Source organism: Taudactylus pleione, unplaced genomic scaffold, assembly GCF_031769625.1.
Source record: "Taudactylus pleione unplaced genomic scaffold, aTauple2 ptg000284l, whole genome shotgun sequence".
In the NCBI taxonomy this organism is placed as follows: domain Eukaryota; kingdom Metazoa; phylum Chordata; class Amphibia; order Anura; family Myobatrachidae; genus Taudactylus; species Taudactylus pleione.
The window spans coordinates 2,377,801-2,397,720 of NW_028284686.1; the positions used below are offsets into that span (position 1 = coordinate 2,377,801).

General features: G+C 41.3%; 1 protein-coding gene, 1 long non-coding RNA gene and 1 pseudogene across 3 annotated transcripts in view; 1 reads left to right on the plus strand and 2 right to left on the minus strand.

Annotated features, from left to right (window-relative positions):
• DVL1 (dishevelled segment polarity protein 1) overlaps positions 1 to 3,213 on the minus strand; it is a 248,251-nt gene extending 245,038 nt beyond the window's left edge. Inside the window, exon 1 of one of the 2 annotated variants that reach the window (XM_088482235.1) lies at positions 2,819 to 3,213. In XM_088482235.1, the coding sequence (XP_088338361.1) occupies positions 2,819 to 2,988 (170 nt within the window). In that variant the 5' untranslated portion in view covers positions 2,989 to 3,213. The remainder of the gene's footprint in view (positions 1 to 2,818) is intronic. The other variant, XM_088482236.1, reaches the window with a different exon arrangement.
• An 877-nt stretch (positions 3,214 to 4,090) lies between these two features.
• On the plus strand, positions 4,091 to 14,269 carry LOC148512061 (uncharacterized). The gene is made up of 3 exons (XR_015880199.1): positions 4,091 to 4,142; positions 5,860 to 6,022; positions 13,829 to 14,269. It is a non-coding gene; the product is annotated as an uncharacterized LOC148512061 (long non-coding RNA).
• Positions 12,346 to 12,464, minus strand: LOC148512062 (5S ribosomal RNA; annotated as a pseudogene).
• Positions 14,270 to 19,920: the final 5,651 nt, after the last annotated feature.

Here is a 19,920-nt window from a genome sequence, read left to right on the forward strand (position 1 = left end):
CAGCTTTACACTACATTTCTTCGCATACAATGTATAGAAACTAACAAAACAAAGAAAATTGCTTCCATAATAAAAAGTAAAGAGCTGTGGTGTTCTACAATTGCACAGTATTTAAGACAAACAATTTTCAAGATGAAAAATACTAGAAGAAATACAAAAATGTCCAACCATTTACATGAAGAGATTGTATACCAAGTATTATCTATATGAAAACCATTCATGGGTTTACGTCACTTTATAATGTATGTGACAGATTGCTTGAACTGAGAGACATGCATATTGCACAGGAAAGCCAGCCTTGTACATGTAATGCACACAGTATTTAAGCAGCCCAGCACACCTGTAATTATATATACACATAAAGCCGGGTATACACTAGACGATATGTCTACCCAGCGATGTCGGATAGCATCTCTAATGACGTCCCCAGATTGGACTGCATGTACAGATGACTGGTGATATCGTTAACGACCCGTGGGAGCACGCATCGTTCGTCGGAAAGTGCATACTCACTGGACGATTTGAATGATATATCGTTCAAAGATATCGTTATCGTTTAAATAAATTGTCCAGGGCGTACGAGGTTTTAGTCATCTTTCAGTAATGTCTATAACATGAGACCCTGACCCATGTAGATATTTAAATCTGTCAAGATACATGGCATGGATTTTTCTTTAAAAATGCCTATTGTAACATTATAAATAAGGTTTCATGGGCAGTCAATTTGTGAGTTAGCCAAAAACCTTTTGTTTTAGAATATCTATACCTGACAGGCCACATACACATGCAGTAGGAGACATAAAGCTTCTTTATCATGCCTGTGACTCTCTAGTTGTTGTGAAACTACAATTTATAGCACACTGGTTGGTATGCTGGGGTTTATAGTTCCACAGTAGCAGATACCCTTGCCATAAAATATATATGTACCTTTCAGAAACATCGGAGAGCAGAGTGCAGTGTACATTGCTGCATTACGTATATCAGCTGTTTCTACAGTACATGAGGGAGCAGCTATCAGTCACATGACATTTCCCTGTCCTCCCTCTCTGCCTGCAGGTCAGTCACACTACTACTCCATGTCTATAGAGCACTGCACACAGGTGCTGGTGAGGCGGTGCACATAGTATAGAGAGCCTATAGGGCTGCCATCTGCCTCAGCTGTGTGACATGACTCTCCCTGCTGCACCTCGCCCCTGTCAGACATGCTGCCCTCCCTCCTCCTTCCATGTTTATTGTGGGGCCTCCTGTGCAGCCAGCGTGATGATCCGGGAGATTACGTTGCCCTGCAGATCCCGGCACACCGGGCACTGCCAGGCTGACGGACCGTGGAGTGAAGCTGGGAGATCATGACTTCAGTGTGTGTCAGTCGGCTTATAGTGCCATCACAAGACACACCGCACATGGGAGTCTATGCAGCCATCTAACATCATAGAAACCTACAGTATAATTCCTGACATTTACTATACTAACCAAACAGACGCGCTGAGCGCCCAGTGAGGCAATGCAGACACTCAGGTCATGTTATTACTCTGGGTGAATGGTGATTACGATGTATAACACAAAGGGTTAAAGTCCAGGACTATGAGTTGATCTGGTAACAAAAACCAATGAAATGATATGAAGATCATCAGCCATGTACCTGCAGGGAAGGGGAGAGAGGCTGGGGAGGAAAGGAGTCTACAGAGGTGGAAAAACTTCAGGTGTTCCTCCCTCCTCATATGACAGCTCCCCCTGCACTAAAATACACATTTACATGCATAATTTGCCATGTGTCTACTTATTCCTGACAGGATATGAAAGCTGGCGTTTATTAAATGCTGCTTCTCCTTAGAAGTCTATTCCCCCCTCCCATTTAATAATCAGCCTTTATAGAAAATGGCAGTAAAAACAATCCCTTTGAAGCAGTGACATTGCAAGGATTTAAAGTCCCCCATCCCCGGTGTATTACTGTGAATCATCCGGCATCCTACTCTGGAAATCCTGTAAATAGAGATACTCTACATACAGTACCCTAAACCTATATATATGTGTATGTATATATATATATATAGGTTAAGGGTACTGTATGTAGATATATATATAATATATATATAACATAAATTTGATGTGTGTGTCTGTATATATATATATATATATATATATATATAAATTATGTATATATGGTTCAATTTAATTAGACTAGCCCCGCAAGTCTGTGCGAATAAGATTTACAGTAGCTATGAACTCCGCAGCTGCAGTAGAACAAGATCGCAGAGTCTTACTCAAGATTGGGACGCGAGATGAGATACCGTTGCCGGCGTTTCCATGCCATTGCTACGGCAACTCACCCCCTTCCCGTGGGAGTCAATCCTATTAGCCGCGATGATCTCGCCACGGCAATGGACGCACTTTACGGCAACCCGGATATGCTGAATTTTGCTTGCAACCCCATAGGGCTCCGATCAAAATTCAGCGGGCTCGGAGCGGGCCGCAAAGGTGAGAGGTGCCAGTCCATTGCCAGCGTTTTAACGCAATTGCAACAGCAACTCGCACCCTTCGCACATAATAGGATTGAGTGTGGCACATGCACCAAATATACACACTTCCATAGTTAGATATATGTTACTTGATGGTAATAACAGCCATTTGTAATATACATTGCATTTTATTCTCAACATATGACAGGTGCAGAAATGTTAATATATAGAACAAATATAGTGACAGTACTGTAAATGCACCACACAAAGTAGCAATCTCAGCTTGCAGCATGCCCGTACACACAGACACAGACAGACATGTACTCCTGCCTGCCTGTCAGCTGGAAAGGTGAATGTCTTACCCAAAATCCTGGTCCATGGATTTGAAGAAGAATTTATAATTGTGGACAGGTCTGTTGCTGAGGACATTTTTAAAATCTGCTAAGGTGACTTTTTCAGGAGACACAGGCAGTTTCACCAGATAGGGGGTCTCTTCTTCATCTATATGGTAGATGATTTTAGTCTCAGCCATGAGCAAAAAATATGTCAGAGGGGGGTACACCCCCCCAAATGTACAAGGCTCCTTTCTGTGGAAGATGTTGCAGGCTCAGGCGCAGAATGCTTCCCAGATTATGCCGAAATATGGAAGCAAAGTCTGTATCTTCCTCTGACAGTCACTCAATACTAGGCTGTCACAATGCACTGTTCCAGGGCTTCTCTCAAAACAGGAAGGGAGATGCAGAATCCTGATCTAGCAGTGCACTATGTAATGGCTGCGGATAGGGCATTCTGCTCCCTGCAGCGCCCTCTGGCGGCACACAGCAGAATTACAAAACACCACGTCTTTTCTAGGAGTGCTAATTTAATCTGTCCAAAATAAATACAGTAGTTGTTTCTTATTTCCTGTAGGCATCTTTTTTTTTTTTTACTTGTTGCATTCCTGTTAATCTGATTCCCTTTTCTGATTTGTGTTTCTTTTAAAGGACCTAATGCGCATTGTACTGTTTAATAATGCATAGTTTTGCATCAATCCTGTTCAAATGTTAACGTCTACAATAGATAGATTAGAGATAGATAGATAGATAGATAGATAGATAGATAGATAGATAGATAGATGATATATATTTTGGAGCTCTTCAGCAACGTTGAAATAGATATGCAGAATTGGATACCTCAATAGAAAGGAGTTTCTGTATAGCAAATACTGTACAAGGTGAATGAATTAAAGCTACCATCAGTCAGGGCCGTAACTAAGGTAGTGCGACCTGTGCCATGACGCAGGGCAGGGAGCGCTGTTTGGGCCTGTCAATTTTCCTGTTTATAATCATTCTTACTTGTAGCTTCCTCTTCTTTTATCCCCAGCATCTCGGGGCTGCCCCTATCTCTTCCCCGGCCCTTCCCCATGAGGCCATGGCCCTTTTTTTGGGTGCATTAGTTTATGTCCCTATTTGAACAATGGGGAAAGGGGGCGCCAATGCTCTTTCTGGCACAGGGCACCAAAAAGTCTAGTTACGGCTCTGCCATTAGTACATTGCCCGTATTGACTGCCATCAGATAAGGTTATTGGTTGACTTGCAGACCCTTATACGCTTTGACCTCATTCTACTGCTATTATAATTCATAGATTTACTTTACAGGTGCCTTTTTAGGGATGGTGTGACTGTGACACTCTATACTGGTGAACAGGTATGTTGTGGATTCCATTTTTTTTTTATTACTGCCTATCTCACTACTTGCAAAGCCTTGATTCCAATATCATGAAACCTTATCTGCCAGTAGCAAGTGTAGCTATTATGCCAGTGGGTTATTGGATCACAAAGTCTTAATTTAGCCTGCATTATTTTACATTGGATGAAAAGACATAACCGTCCTCTTATAAAATACACTACAGCCCAAGCTATGTAAGGATGATGTAAAATGTGGCAGTGTTCCTAGCTACAGCAAATATGGTACAGGCTTCAGGCTTAATGGGTCCCATCCTGTGTGACAGGGGAGTAGTATTACCTCTACACTTCAGCAGGTTACCACTGTAATAAATGAGAACTTTTTCATGCTGGAAAGCCCTAGGCCCCCATTTATTAATGATCGTTTTGCAATGCGATCAGAGAGTTCAAAGCGTCTGTGTGACATGACCAAAAGTACTCTACTGGGCACATGTCACAATCGGCTCTAGAGTTCAAAGCGTCTGTGTGACATGACCAAAAGTACTCTACTGGGCACATGTCACAATCGGCTCTAGAGTTCAAAGCATCTGTGTGACATAACCAAAAGTATTCTACTGGGCACATGTCACAATCGGCCAAATCAGGATCAAAAGTCGGATTAGGGCTGCACAGAAGCTGTCATATGGACCGACCATGTGTGACCCTAGGTCAGCCAGCTGCCCATTAATATTGTTTGAAACTCCACAGATTAATAAGTATAGTCAGATTTAGAGGAGGTTTAGGCCAAAAATAATATAGGAGTTCCAAGGTATTGTAAAATCATTTCATTGTTAACACCACCTATATTAAGTCATCAATTACAAACTCCATAAAATGACTGAAATTGTTAAGCCAAAATTTTGAAACATTTGGGCAGATTGTTATGCCTGACACAGAAGCTTATGGTTCTGAAAATAACAGAAGAATCAATATCGGGCATATTGGTGGACGGGGTTGGAAAATTACCCATTTGATTTAATAAAATTTTGATTTATCATGTTAATCATGATATGTTTTAATAGCTTTCGCTGATTGTACACATAATTGCTTGTTTGATCTTCCCTCCGATATCCTAGTGGCTGGTGAAGGCTGCATGGTGAGACAGTTTGCATTTCCATGGCCCAGTTACTTGGGGGGCCATGATTATCTGCTTCTCTGCAATGGTGACATGCTTATCAGTCAGGCCCTCTTGTAATTTGGGAGTCTCCCGTATGTTTTGGGAGAGCAGGAAAATATAATAGAATTGCAGAATATATTAACGTTATCATTATTAACAGTAATAAAGAAATAAACAACAATAATTAATGACAACATTTATGTAAAGCAATATAAAATGTATATTGCTAGCCTCCTATATAACTGTGCCTAGAAATAACTACATTCGGAGATATAGTCTGCATCTCTATCTCTATAATAGACAAATAGAATCAATAGTTGCAAGTCTGTCATGCTGCAGATTAGACAGAATGCAAAACAATAATCAATTACTTCCAGTAAATCACCCAGGGGTCTAATGCCAAATGATTCAGACTTACAGTGATGCATTTACACTGGCCAGCTTCCTATAAACACACCTGTAACGCTTGTCATTGGTGGGTTACACTACATTGTAGATATGAATCAATTTATGACTCATTCCATTGACTCCTTTGTTAATATTTGCTTCTTTAATCTCACTGACTCTGTCTTGTCCTCGGAAGATGATAAAGTCTCAGTGATAGCGGACAGAGAGATGTCCATTCTGATGATCAGCACTGGCACTCAGTGATCTTCTCTCACAGAAACTATAAGAGCTCCTCATGTCTGATTTGATCTGGCGAAAATCAATATTGTTCATATCAACACGTGTGCTGTGCCCAGACGGTGAGTGCTGTTGTATCATTTGTTAATGGAATTCCAGCTCCAGTCTGTTATGTTGTATTGTGACATTGATATAATTATTTCCCAACCTTTATCATCTTCACATTATGCAGCATCTGAAGTAAATGCTTCTCTTTTAAAAAAATACAAAATAAAATGTGTCTAGTGTAATTTTGTGCTGTGCGGGACATGCTCACACATAGAAATTACAATTTAAGGCCAAGATTTACAATTAAAACATATTAGTAGATAGGGGTAAATAGTGGATAATGAGCCTGAATGAGAGTTGTACGCTAATGCCACCGCCGCTGCGTCTGTGTACGCAGTCGCTGACAGTGACATGCCCGCATCTGCTCAACCACCCCCATATGTTACTTCCCTGCAACGCCCATTGATATCCACGGCTCATGTCCTAATTCGTTCTGCGTCTCCCAGGGTAACCATCATGTTGCATGTGCATTGTGACTCAGAAGCATGCACAGTACTTCCAACACTTCCAAGTACTTCCAACACAGTACTTCCAACTTCCGTACTGCGTACGGTGTGGACACTGCGTGCACCTCTGCATCAGGCCCAATATTCCCTACTAGCGAGGATGAAGGAGCCTTGTCCAAAACATGTAGAGAAGCATGGACGTAGGGATGGACATCGTAAGCCGGACACCGAATGGTTGGCGAGCCACCAACACCATATCCTTCAATGCGATGGCTACTGGCGTAAAAGCAGTCACAGCTTTGTGCATGCGCACATTAGTTGAGTTACAGACACCACTTCCAAGTGTCCGCAGCTGAAAAAAAAAAGTCAGCCATCGGTTGAGCATCAGAAAGCTGCATCCGATGGCTGGCAACCATTTAATACCCACAATTCAATAGAAAAAGTACTTCCATTGGATCGGGAACATGTATGGTTGCTAACCATTGGCTTCCAATGTCCATCCCTACATTGAAGTGTAATTTTATTCTTACTTTAGGAAATGTACTTTCAAAATTGCACTCCTGTCCTCGCTCCCTCAACACCTTCCCCTCACGCTGATTAATAATATTAATAATCATTTTATTTATATAGTGCAGTACTGTCGCTAAGCAATTTCTGCCCTGGGGCTTTTATCATCATCATCATTGTTTATTTCTATGGCGCATAGATTCCACAGCTGCTTAAGTCAAAAGTGCAACAAAGTAGCCAACTACACATGAATAATGTTAAGAGAAATATCAATACAAGGAAAGTACATGCACACAAGACAATTCCTGAGTACAATTAAGCATAATAACAAGTACAAAAATACAAATAGATGTAATAACAAAACCAGCAATTCAATAGGCAGACTATGTACTGCTGGCAGAAGGCTCAACAACACTGTTCGGTTAATATATAGAAGGACATGCAAGGTAGACCAACAGACATAGGGGTCTATTTACTAAGGTGTGTTAGGATATAAAGTGAACGGTGATAAGGTACCAGCCAATCAGCTCCTAACTGCCATGTCACAGGCTGTGTTTGCAAAATGGCAGTTAGGAGCTGATTGACTGGTACCTTATCACCGTTCACTTTATCTCCTAACAATGCTTAGTAAATAGACTCTATAGTGTAGAGAAGACCCTGCTCATGAGAGCTTGCATTCCAGAGAGACGGAGAAGAGCAATGCTGTTATGAGCAGACAAAGCATGAGTAAAGGAGGAGGGTGAAGTAGAAGAGGAATAAGTGAATAGGGTATAAGAAGAAGAGGGATGAGGAGAGATGAAGTTCAGATGTGGAGCAGTCGTATAACAGGCGTTTATCACATGGAATAGGAGATGTAAAGTGGGGAAGCATTGTAGAGGGCTTTGTAGTTGAAGGTGAGCAGCTTTAATTGAATTCTGGAGGCATTGGTGAGCCAGTAAAGGGATCTGCAGAGGGGTGCAGCAAATAAAAGAGGGAGAGGAAGGTTAGTCCCACCACAGCGTTCACATGGATAGAAAGGGGAAGAGGCAGATGTGGAGGAGGCCAATGAGGTGAAGTTTACAGTAATCAAGGGGAGAGTTAATGAGATTGTGGACCAAGTTTTTGGTTACTTCCTGAGTGAGGAAGGAATGCATTTTGCCAATAGAGAGAAGGAGGCGGGAATACTGAGAGAAGGATTGGATGTGAGGAGAGAAGCTCCGGGTGAAGTAATTGATGGCACAAAGTCATCCAGCTTTCGGAACAGAGGAGAAAGTAATGTTGTATACAGTGAAGGAGATATGGGGAAGGACCATGGCATTAGAGGGGTTGTGGGGGGACGGGGGAGGGGGTCAGTTCTTCACAGATTGAGCTTGAGGTGGCATTGTGTCATACAGCTGAGATTGCAAAGAGGTAGTTGGACACATGGGCTAGGAAAGAGCAAGAGAGGTCTGGAGATGAAAGTTAGATTTCTGTTTAGTCAATGGAGAAGTGATAGTAGAGGGTGAAGGAGACTAGAAAGATATTGTAGAGAGAGAGAAGGGTGCCAAGGCTTTAAGAGCAAGTGGTGGCTAGATAGCATTGGGGAAGGTCCAACAGAACACACTTCTGCACTGAGATTTGCACTTTGGGTCTTTTTTTGTGGAGGCCTTAATTATTTTCCATTACACAGGTACTGAATGTGTGTGATGCATATTTTCAGTTGCTAATGCTTAAATGACCTTTATATAAAAAAACTTTTCCATACCTAACAACATTAGATGTTTGATTTCCTTGACAGGGAGTTTGGGCCAAAAACAGTGCATGGTCAAATAATGCTGCAGGTGTGGGTACATCAAATTGGGCACCAGATCGCCCAGCTATGTGCCTTCTGCCTCTGAGGTTCTAGGCTATCCCCCATCTAAAATGCTGCTTTGGTGTGTGCACCAGTGACAGGTACACGCAGTCCTAGCAAAAGAACCTGGGCTGTTCCACTTTAGTCAGGAAAGTTGGGATGTATGCATTTCTGTCTGTTGCATAATTCACGATTGTTCTGCATCTATAGGCTTAATTGTTGCTAGCATTAGTGGTACTGATGCCTCTAGTCCTAACCTCATTAATTCAAAATGTAAAGGAATCTCCTAAAATTCGAATGAAAATATAAAATCTGCTATGAATGAAATGTTTGAAATTTATTTGCACAAGCTATTGTGCACTGATATCAGTAATTTTTTATCATAAATAATGTAATGACCCTTAGATCAATAGTTAGTGGGATGTGCCCATTAGGAGGTTAACTCAGAGTACTGCCCCTTGGGAGAGGACGGGTAGTCAGTGGTGGGATTGGAGGATTAATAATACAGAGCCCAATTTATCCCATAGTGACCTTGAGTGTACGACAGGAATGTTATATATTTTTGTAAGTAAAGTAATTTATGAGTAACAGAAATGACAAAAGTTGAAATGGATCAGTTTAGCTACCCACCCTTACTGAGTCCTGAGAAGTGTTGAATCCAGTTCCAAGCCTTTGACACACTAGGAAAAGTTCTGAGGAGAAGACTAGGGAGAGCCAAGCTATACCGTAAAGACAATGATTACATTACAGGGAAGCTATGTGTCCACCACAGCCATAAGTACAAATTGTAGTTACTAGGATAAGAAGGACATTTGACAAACCCCCCCCCAAACCTCAACTGTGACCATATTTATACTAAAATGGGCATTGCCTGCACTCTCTTGCAGATTTGTAGGCTGCTCTTCTTGCAAAGCCCTCACTACGGCCCTGGGAGTATATTTACCAAAAGTTGATTTTAAAATCGATCAACATCGATGTTGTGTTTTTGGGCTAAATCACACATTTATTATCATTTACTAACAGACAATTTTTGATTTGTTTTTTTTAAGTATTAGTAAATGTGTGATTTAGCCCCAGAAACACAACATTGATTTTGATCGATTTTAAATAGATCAAAATTGATTAAATACGACCTTCAGTAAATATACCCCCTGGTGTTGCCCCACAGAGCCCAGCTGTGTGAAGAGTCTGTGTGTGCCTGAACATAATGTAGGTGCAGTATTACAGAGACATTGGAGCTCAATCAGAGCCGCTCGCACCTGGCAGACACTCGCTCTGAATGTGGGCGTGGTTTTTTTATTTATTTTTTGTCTCCAGGCCGCACGCAAAGCTGTGGGAGACCACCCACAGCTTGTGCGAGTGGGCTGGAGACAATCGCGATAATCGCGACCATCGGCCTTGCCAGGAGACCCTGGGGTAGGGTCTAGCTTCCGCAAGGCCGAGTGGACTTCCTGCTCTAAAAGAGCAGGAAGTCCACTACTGACATCAATAGTGATTCCTGAGGGAACGCCTGCGTTTGTGCAGCCACCCCCCCCTACCCGCCCACAAAACGGGGCGAGCTGTCAATCAACATCGACAGTCGCCCCGTCATGTTGCAAGCCCCATAGCGACTGAACTTCAGTCACTCAGCAGGGCTCACGCACGGACACGCCGGACCTGGCGCATGCGCAGTGTGCAAACATCGGCCTGCTTGTGAGCGCACATCGCTTGCGAGCGGCCCTGAATCAGCTCCTTTGTCAGTCTACACCCTGACACCTATGAATTTCTGCACGTTATCCCACATACCTGTTATTCTACCCATAATCAGAGCTGTCCATGAAGCAGGAACATTGGAGGGCATGCCATTAGGTATTGTTTGGATGAGCATTGCTTAGCAATGTGTTGTATAAGTAGGCTTGATATGAATGTCTCACCACAGGTATAGGAGAAAATGACTGGACTTTTCATAACTGATCAGTTTGATCTCAATGTGATCATTTCTGTGCTTTGGCCAAAAAATGTATTGTCATACAACTCCTGACCAAAGTGGTCCTCATTTTGTGCCCCTATGAAATAAATTGTTCTTAAGCCTCTTATCTGATTGTCTCCTACCACAAAAAGAAAACTTGGACATTACACAGGATTTCAGTTTGTGTGAAGATGCCAATGCAATGCCATTGTAGCTAGACAGGGTTAATGGGAGATTAGGAATATTTGTTGAGTGTCACTGCAGCAGAAGCAATAAAAACAACCTGAATTACAGCTGCACCGATTCTGCTGCTACAAAGGCCCAGAGTTCTTTTGACAGAATTCTTTTAATGTCTCTGATGTGCCTTATTTTCAAACGTGTTGATCTCCTGCCTATGTAATCGCCAGGCAGGCGTCTGGGACCTCCTGCTGAGCATACAGTGTGTATTGTGACAGCAGGGCTGCAGCACAACCCTTATCTATCTGCCAGAGAGGAGCAAAGAGAATGTAGCACCTGCAGAGCGCTAGGAAATAGAAAGGTTATGGCAATGGATGAAAATCAGCATATATATCCACAGGAGAAAAGCCTGGAACATAGAAATATAGTCTGTTCAATATTAGATGTTAGTTCATTTATTGTATGCATTTTTATATGAATCTTAGCGGCACCCAGGCCAAGACTTTTAATTAGCCTCCTTTGGGAATTAGGAATTTTGGTCTCTATTGTTCCTTTCACTAAAGTGTTATTAGTGGTGAAATGTCGAGGATTACTTACTGTATCATCCATTTGATACGGAATCTGTTACCTGTCAGGTGCCAGCACAGCTGCTGATTCTAAGTTGGGAGCAAAGCAAGAAGAGCAAGTGGGGCAGATGTAGGGATGGCCATCGACCATCGATGTTTATAAAACATTGATGATTAACAGCCAATGTCAGATAGTTTTCCCATCGATGGTGGGAAACCAATGGTTCTCCACCATCGATGGCAAAGAGTCCAATTATTTTTTTTATTCTTAATGCCAGGACAGTGAGCCTAGCTCCTCCCCTGATGCACCCGTGAATACCTGCCCATCTGTTCTGATTGGCCGGCAGTATAGTAGGTAAGAAAAAAGAAGGAAAGAAAGGGCTAGTAGCTGGGGCACTCTTAACGACTAATGTCCACTATAGATATTATTACTTATTGATTATTGAAGATGGTAACAAGTACGCCACACATAGCACAAGTTAAGCAACTATATATAAACTATAAATGGAAGAGAGGTGGATAGCTTAGACATATTTACAGTGGATATTCAAACAAAATGTTTGTTTGTTTTTTTCATTATAAAAAATAACTTTTAATCAAAGTTGCATTAAAAATGTCGTAAATGAATATCCCTACAGACAAATTGTATTGTAATCATAAAATGATCAATTTGGAGCGAAAATATTATATATCGGGTAATAGAATCCCCACACGTTCATATATGCGTGTGGATGGATAAATACCCTAGTAACCTGGTCGTGTATGAAATACTAATTATAATAGAGAATATCGGATTCTTTGAGTGTATGTAAGTCGTTATAGTGATAATGAATTACCACTCTGCTGTGTAACCAAACTGTCCCAATCCACCTCCAGTATTAGTGACCTACAGCACCTGGTATTTCCAAGTGGTCTCCCATCCAGGTACTGACCAGGCCCATCACTGTATAGCTTCCAAGATCAGATGAGATTGGGCAAATCCAGTGTGGTATGATTGTAGGTAATTTCCCAAATGGGGAGCGTGAATGCCCAGGTATACACAATGCAAGAGTGTATGTAGGACTACCTCACCAGAGAAGTCCACTTTGTTAGATAATACACAGTGTCAATAAAAGTATGGCATGAGCGTACTTTAATTGTTTTATACAAATGATCACATATACATATGTCGTAAAACAGTCGAGTATGATTGTCTGACTAATTACTAAGATTTATTTAATATGCTGTTTATATAACAGTGATGTACTACGACAATCTATATAGTAAGTAATTCAATTCAATCCTATTAATAGGCAATTTACACACCAATGATTCCTTCTGAAGATCATAGTGGTAGGCAATTTATATGATAGTCGACATAGTTAAATAATACGTGTCAGAATTATGACAGTCGACACCATCGATGGCAAAGAGTCCAATTATTTTTTTTATTCTTAATGCCAGGACAGTGAGCCTAGCTCCTTCCCTGATGCACCCGTGAATACCCGCCCCTCTGTTCTGATTGGCCGGCAGTATAGTAGGTCAGGGATGGCCATCGGTGGTTGAAACTATCAATAGTTTCCCTTTGAATGGTTTTATACCATCAATGATAACCACCAATGCAGGGGCGTATTTATAATGGGTGCAGGATGAGCAGTGCACACCCTGCACCCATAAAACTTACCTCTCAGGAGTCCCACGTCGGCTTTGGTGTCTGCGCCTGTAAAAGATGGCTGGAAAATGGCCGCCGTGGCCATTTTCCCATTGTTTGCACATGCACAGTACAGGAAAAATGTCAGCCGCGGCCATTTTCCTGGTGACCTGCGCATGTGCTTTAGACTCTGGGCACACTCTAGTGCCCAGAGTCTATAAGTGCGGCACTGGCCGCGTACTGCTCAGTGCGCAGCCGGACGCCAGATGGGGAGGAGGGGGCCCATGACGGAGACTGCACACGGGCCCCCTCCTCTCTAGAAACACCCCTGCACCAATGGTACTATCAGTGGTGACCACCGATGATTACCCCCCGATGACCATCCCTTGGCAGATGTAAAATGTGCAGAGAGATTTAAATGTGAGAGGGGGGTTTCCAAACTTAAATCTAAATTGCAGTATAAAAATAAAGCTGATCAGCATTTGTGGGCTACATGCAAAAGTAGCCAGAATTTACCCTGCATGCAAAAAAATAAATGTATATGCACCCCTTGCATTACCGCATGGTTTTGTCCAGGTGAAAAGTCAGAATCAGCCGCACAGTCTTTCCCACTTAGAAGTCCGGAACCCACAAATAGGAAGCAATGAAATGTCTATTTTCTGTTTGTCACTTAGTTTTGGATTTCTCTTGGTTCCTAGAACCTAACACATACTTGCTAACTATCCCAATTTTTCAGGACAGTCCTTATTTGAAACTTTCACAAAGGATTTAGATATTCAAGGAAGTGAGGACTCACTTGAAATGGAGATGGTGAATTAGATGTAAGGTGCAGGGGCGTATCTACCTATTGGCCAGGATGTGGGACGTTACGAAGTTGAAGATTTCCTACCAGCCGCCGGCCCCTGATTCCAGGCTGGAGAAGATCCTGCAGCTGGAAATGCAGGTGATAGGACGTAGCCGCCTCTGACAACTTGGCTTCGCCTTCATGATTGTGAGATGAAGACGTGGCCACATGCAACCCCGGCCTCTCAGGTACGAACAGCTGGACCTGGCACATGGGGGCACCAGCGGGACGGGCGTTACATTTACCCCTCAGCAGCTGCACTCTAAGAGGGATTAATTTATGCAGATTTTCCAGTTACAACGTTTGGAGTTATGTCCACGTGAAAAAAGTAAATGAAGGTCCATAATTACTTTAGTGTATTTTTGTATTTATTATGTTACTGGATGCAAGCTTGAAATACTGCAATCAGTCATTTTGGTGTCCTATAATCAGACATTTTGATGTCCCATACAATTAGGCTCCCTTTTAGACTATAGCTTAGGCCAGACCTGTATCCATACCAACCAATGTTTTTAGAAGCCTAGTGATGTAGTCACATTTTGTTGTAACATGCCTTTATAATTTTTACACTTATGTATTATATCAACAACACAGAGGGAAGGAAACATAGAGCAGAAATTGGGTTCAACATGTTCAGATTTACCTTGGTATTTTAGGGGGAGATGTGTCAAACCTACTAAAGAGTGGACAAGTAGCGAAGTTGCCCAAAACAACCAATCAGCTTACACCTGTCATTTTAAAGAATGTACTTGATAAATGCTACCGAAAAACCTAATTGGTTGTTATGGGCAACTTCTACAATTGTTCTCTTCTTCACTCATTAGACAGCGGGATACATCTCCCCCAAATTTGTTGCCAGAAGCCAGATGTGTAAGGTGCAAATTCCTCAGAACATAGGGACAATATCAGCTTGTTTTTCTTATTTTTACAATGAAATCAATTTTGGACAGCTAAAATTGCAGTCTGCACCATCATTTACTTTGGCCTTAGGGTGTGAAATTGAAGGATTAGATTAGAGCAAAACAGTCACATGGGAAAGTCATTAAAGAAAAATGATATGTGTAGTGTTCTAACTGAGTAAATGTGTTATGGTCCCAAGGCCTCTGCAAGGTTTGTAGGCGCCCTAGGCACAGCTTCTCCCTACAGCCCATGCTCCCATTAACACCCTTTTCAGAGACACACACACAAAAGTGAAAAAGGTAATAACAAAATAAAAGCAAAAAAATAAAAATATATTCTACTTTATATGTGACTTAAAATAAAACTTTACATTATACAAATAGATATCCCTACTATGAAAATATATAATTTAAAAAAAATTATTATAAAGATTAAGCAATTTCTATTGCCAAAAACTTTTTCTGAACTATTTAATATAAAAAAAAAGTTACCAGGACAGTTGAGCAATGCATAATTAAAAAACAAACTAAAACTACACCAGCCACAGTACAAGGAATGTTGATACTGCTGGAGTCTACCTACACAGTTTTTGTGAGATGTTTTGTGAACACCTGATGAAAATGTTGTCAAAACATTGAAACGTTGGCTACCATAGCCACTGTTTTGGCTTTATTTTTTTATACTTTTTCTTAATATATTTGAAGTGAATAGAAGCTTACTTTTATTATAGTTCATACAGGTGCTCTGTCTACACTGAGATCTCCTCATGCAGCTCTGTGTATTTTCACACTTTTAGCAACTCCAATCCTTGTCCATTGTAGAAGGGGGTGGTGAGGGGGCGGAGCTTCACTGACTGATTGGCTGGGAAGGCAAGGAAGGGGGCGGTGCTGCTGAAGCCTGGTTTCCTGGTGCTGCACAGCACTTTCAGTGACGCTGTGTCACTGTCTTATACCTCTTTTCCACCAAAATCCTCGTCATACCCGGCATAGACCCCGTTTCCATTGCACCATCATCCCGGGTTTTTTCTTGGTTGCCTCTGTTTCAACTGAACCCAGGTAAGCCCAGCAAAACCTGTGTATGTCATTAAAAATGGCCTTTATTCAGGCCAATTTTAATAACAGCCACATTTAATGACATTTTTAATGACATTCTTTATTACATATCATTATTATTTATTTATTTTATTGTTTATTTTATTTAATTATTATTATTATTTATTTTATTAATTATTTAATAAATTTAATTACATTTTTAATGACATCCTTTATTCAGGCGTCTCCTCTGGTCTCTGGGTGAGTACATCAGCACATACCTGGAAAGAGTAATCCTATATAGTAGGAAAACAGAAAGAAACTCATTTGTGGGGGCACTCTTATTTCAAAATTCACAGATATTTTTAATAAAACATAGCTTTTATTTTTTTATGCACTTAAAAAGACTATAACAAGACATTTAAACAACAAAACAACACAAATCACTACATATACATTGTATTTCTGATGGAAAACTATTCAATACCACAGTGTTTTGTACTATATATAACTGCAGCACAGTTAATCATGTGTGATAAACAATATCGGCACCATGACTTAGTATGACCGCAACACATACAAAGGTACGATTACCATTTAATATGATATAAAAATATATTCTATACCCTGCTGTTTAATCAGTAGCAGGAAAAGGCGAATTGTTGAATATGCTTGTAACAATAAAAATTATTATGTAGCCATATACGCCATCCATATAAGCCCTGCGCTCTAGGCAGCTACCTAAAGCTGCCTAATGGTAGCGCCGACATGCTGATGGTTCTGCTCAAAAACACCTGTTTATTGCAGTTCAGAAGTTAGGAATTATACCTATTGCAATGAGTTGTATCTATTGCACTATGGAGGTAAGTAGGAATTATATGTACTGCACAATGGAAGTAAGGAGTCATACCAATTGCACCATGGAGGTAAGGAATTGTACCTATTGCAGCAGGGATTTAATGAGTTATATATATTGCACTATGGGGGTAAGTAAGGAGTTATACCTATTGCACAATGGAGGTAAGATGTTATACCAATTGCAGTATGGAGGTAAGGAATTACACCTATTGCAGCAGGGACTTAATGAGTTATATATATAGCACTATGGGGGTAAGTAAGATGTTATACCTGTTGCACCATGGAGGTAAGATGATATACCTATTGCACCATGGAGGTAAGATGTTATACCTATTGCACCATGGAAGTAAGATGTTATACCTATTGCACCATGGAGGTAAGATGATATACCTATTGCACCATGGAGGTAAGATGTTATACCAATTGCAGCATGGAGGTAAGGAATTACACCTATTTCAGCATGGAGGTAAGAAGTAATTATACCTACTGCAGCAGGGATTTAATGGGTATATACAGTACATTCGGAAAGTATTCACAGAGCTTCACTTTTCCACATTTTGTTATGTTACAGCCTTATTCCAAAATGGAATAAATTCATTTTTCTCCTCAAAATTCTACAAACAATACCCCATAATGACAACATGTAAAAAGTTTTTTGAGATTTTAGCAATTTTAATAAAAAACAAACTAAGAAATCACATGTACATAAGTATTCATAGTCTTTGCTCAATACTTTGTTGATGCACCTTTGGCAGCAAGTACAGCCTCAAGTCTTTTTGAATATGATGCCACAAGCTTGGCACACCTATCTTTGGGCAGTTTCAGCCATTCCTCTTTGCAGCACATCTCAAACTCCATCATTTTGGATGGGAAGCGTCGGTGCACAGCCATTTTCACATCTCTCCAGAGATGTTCAATCGGATTCAAGTCTGGGTTCTGGATGGGCCACTCAAGGACATTCACAGGGTTTTCCTGAAGCCACTCCTTTGATATCTTGGCTGTGTGCTTAGGGTTGTTGTCCTGCTGAAAGATGAACCGTCGCCCCAGTCTGAGGTCAAGAGCGCTCTGGAGCAGGTTTTCATCCAGGATGTCTCTGTACATTGCTGCATTCATCTTTCCCTCTATCCTGACTAGTCTCCCAGTTCCTGCTGCTGAAAAATATCCCCACAGCATGATGCTGCCACCACCATGCTTCACTGTAGGGATGGTATTGGCCTGGTGACGAGCGATGCCTGGTTTCCTCCAAACATAGCGCCTGGCATTCACACCAAAGAGTTCAATTTTGTTTCTCATGGTCTGAGAGTCCTTCACGTGCATTTTGGCAAACTCCAGAAGGGTGGCCATGTGCTTTTTACTAAGGAGTGGCTTTCGTCTGGCCACTCTACCATACAGGCCTGATTGGTGGATTACTGCAGAGATGGTTGTCCTTCTGGAAGGTTCTTCTCTCTTCACAGAGGAATGCTGTAGCTCTGACAGAGTGACCATCGGGTTCTTGGTCACCTCCCTGACTAGGGCCCTTCTCCCCCGATCACTCAGTTTAGACGGCCGGCCAACTCTAGGAAGAGTCTTGGTGGTTCCAAACTTCTTCCATTTACAGATGATGGAGGCCACTGTGCTCATTGGGACCTTCAAAGCAGCAGATATTTTTCTGTACCCTTCCCCAGATTTGTGCCTCAAGACAATCCTGTCTTGGAGATCTACAGACAATTCCTTGGACTTCATGCTTGATTTGTGCTATGACATGCACTGTATAGTGTGTGACCTTATATAGACAGGTGTGTACCTTTCAAAATCATGTCCAATCAACTGAATTTACCACAGGTGTCTCCAATTAAGCTGTGGGAACATCTCAATGATTATCAGTGGAAACAGGATGCACCTGAGCTAAATTTTGAGCTTCATTGCAAAGGCTGTGAATACTTATGTACATGTGATTTCTTATTTTTTATTTTTTTCATTAAATTTGGAAAAAACTCAAAAAAACTTTTTACACGTTGTCAAAATTTGCGAATTTTGTTGCCTAGCAGTTGTTAAGATATGCTAATGAATCAGCCAGCGGAATTTGTATTGAGACGCCCACCGGAGTCCTCGCAGCTGCCCACAACTGTGTACACAAACGCAGCATTGGACGCAGGTCCTGAACACATTGACTCTTCGAGTGAGTCTACGGTTCCTCAGGATGGATGTTGTAACTGAGACGCTGGAGCTTTGTCCTCTGTGTGCGTGATCGCAGACGCTGGCTAGTACTCGCCCAGGAAACGGTCCCAACATGCCTGCATTTTGGCTGGAACTCCCCGTAACCACCTACAAAACGGTCTCTTCCTGTCAATCAATTGCGAGTGAATCCTCACAGAAAGCTCAATCGTAACACATTTACAGCGCGTGCGCAATACGGCTGTGACACATACGCAGACCAGCGATAATCGCTCAACTGCGTGAACAGCGGAATAGTGTTCAACTGTGAATCAGGTCCAATATTTTCATTAAATGTTTTCTCTTTAAGTAATTGTATGACATGTGACTCTGTGTTTATAGCACCACCTACGTTCCTTTCTGTGCAACTGTATTGTTAGAGGATTAGCATCGCCCTGTGCAGGTTTGCAGCTGCTAAAGTTCCAGGGGTGGGCAATAAGCGGCCATCCAGCTGTTGTAGAACTACACATCCCAGAATGCCTTGCAACAGTTTTAGCATGGTCAAATAGCAAAACTGTGGTGGGGCATGCTGGGATGTGTAGTTCTACAACAGCTGGGGGCCCACTTATTACCCTCCCCTATAGCTAAACTCTAAGAGTATATTTACTAAAGGTTGATTTTGATTTATTTAAAATCAATGAAAATCTTTCAACATCGATGTTGTGTTTCTGGGTCTAAATCGCACATTTCTTAACTAACAATTATTTTTATTTTATTTTTTGAAGTATTAGTAATTGTGTGATTTAGTCCCAGAAGCACAACATCGATGTTGATTGATTATGATAAATTTCCATTGATTTTAAATCGATCAATAACCGATTAAAATTGAGCTTTAGTAAATTGTGTACAGGTTGGTCTCCCATTTCCAAAATGCTTGAGACCAAGGGTATTTTTGATATTGGAATATTCCGTATTTTGAAATATTTGTATACCATAAAGAGATATCTTGGGAATGGGTAATTTTATACAATATTTTCAATAATTTTGTGGTTCAAACAAAGG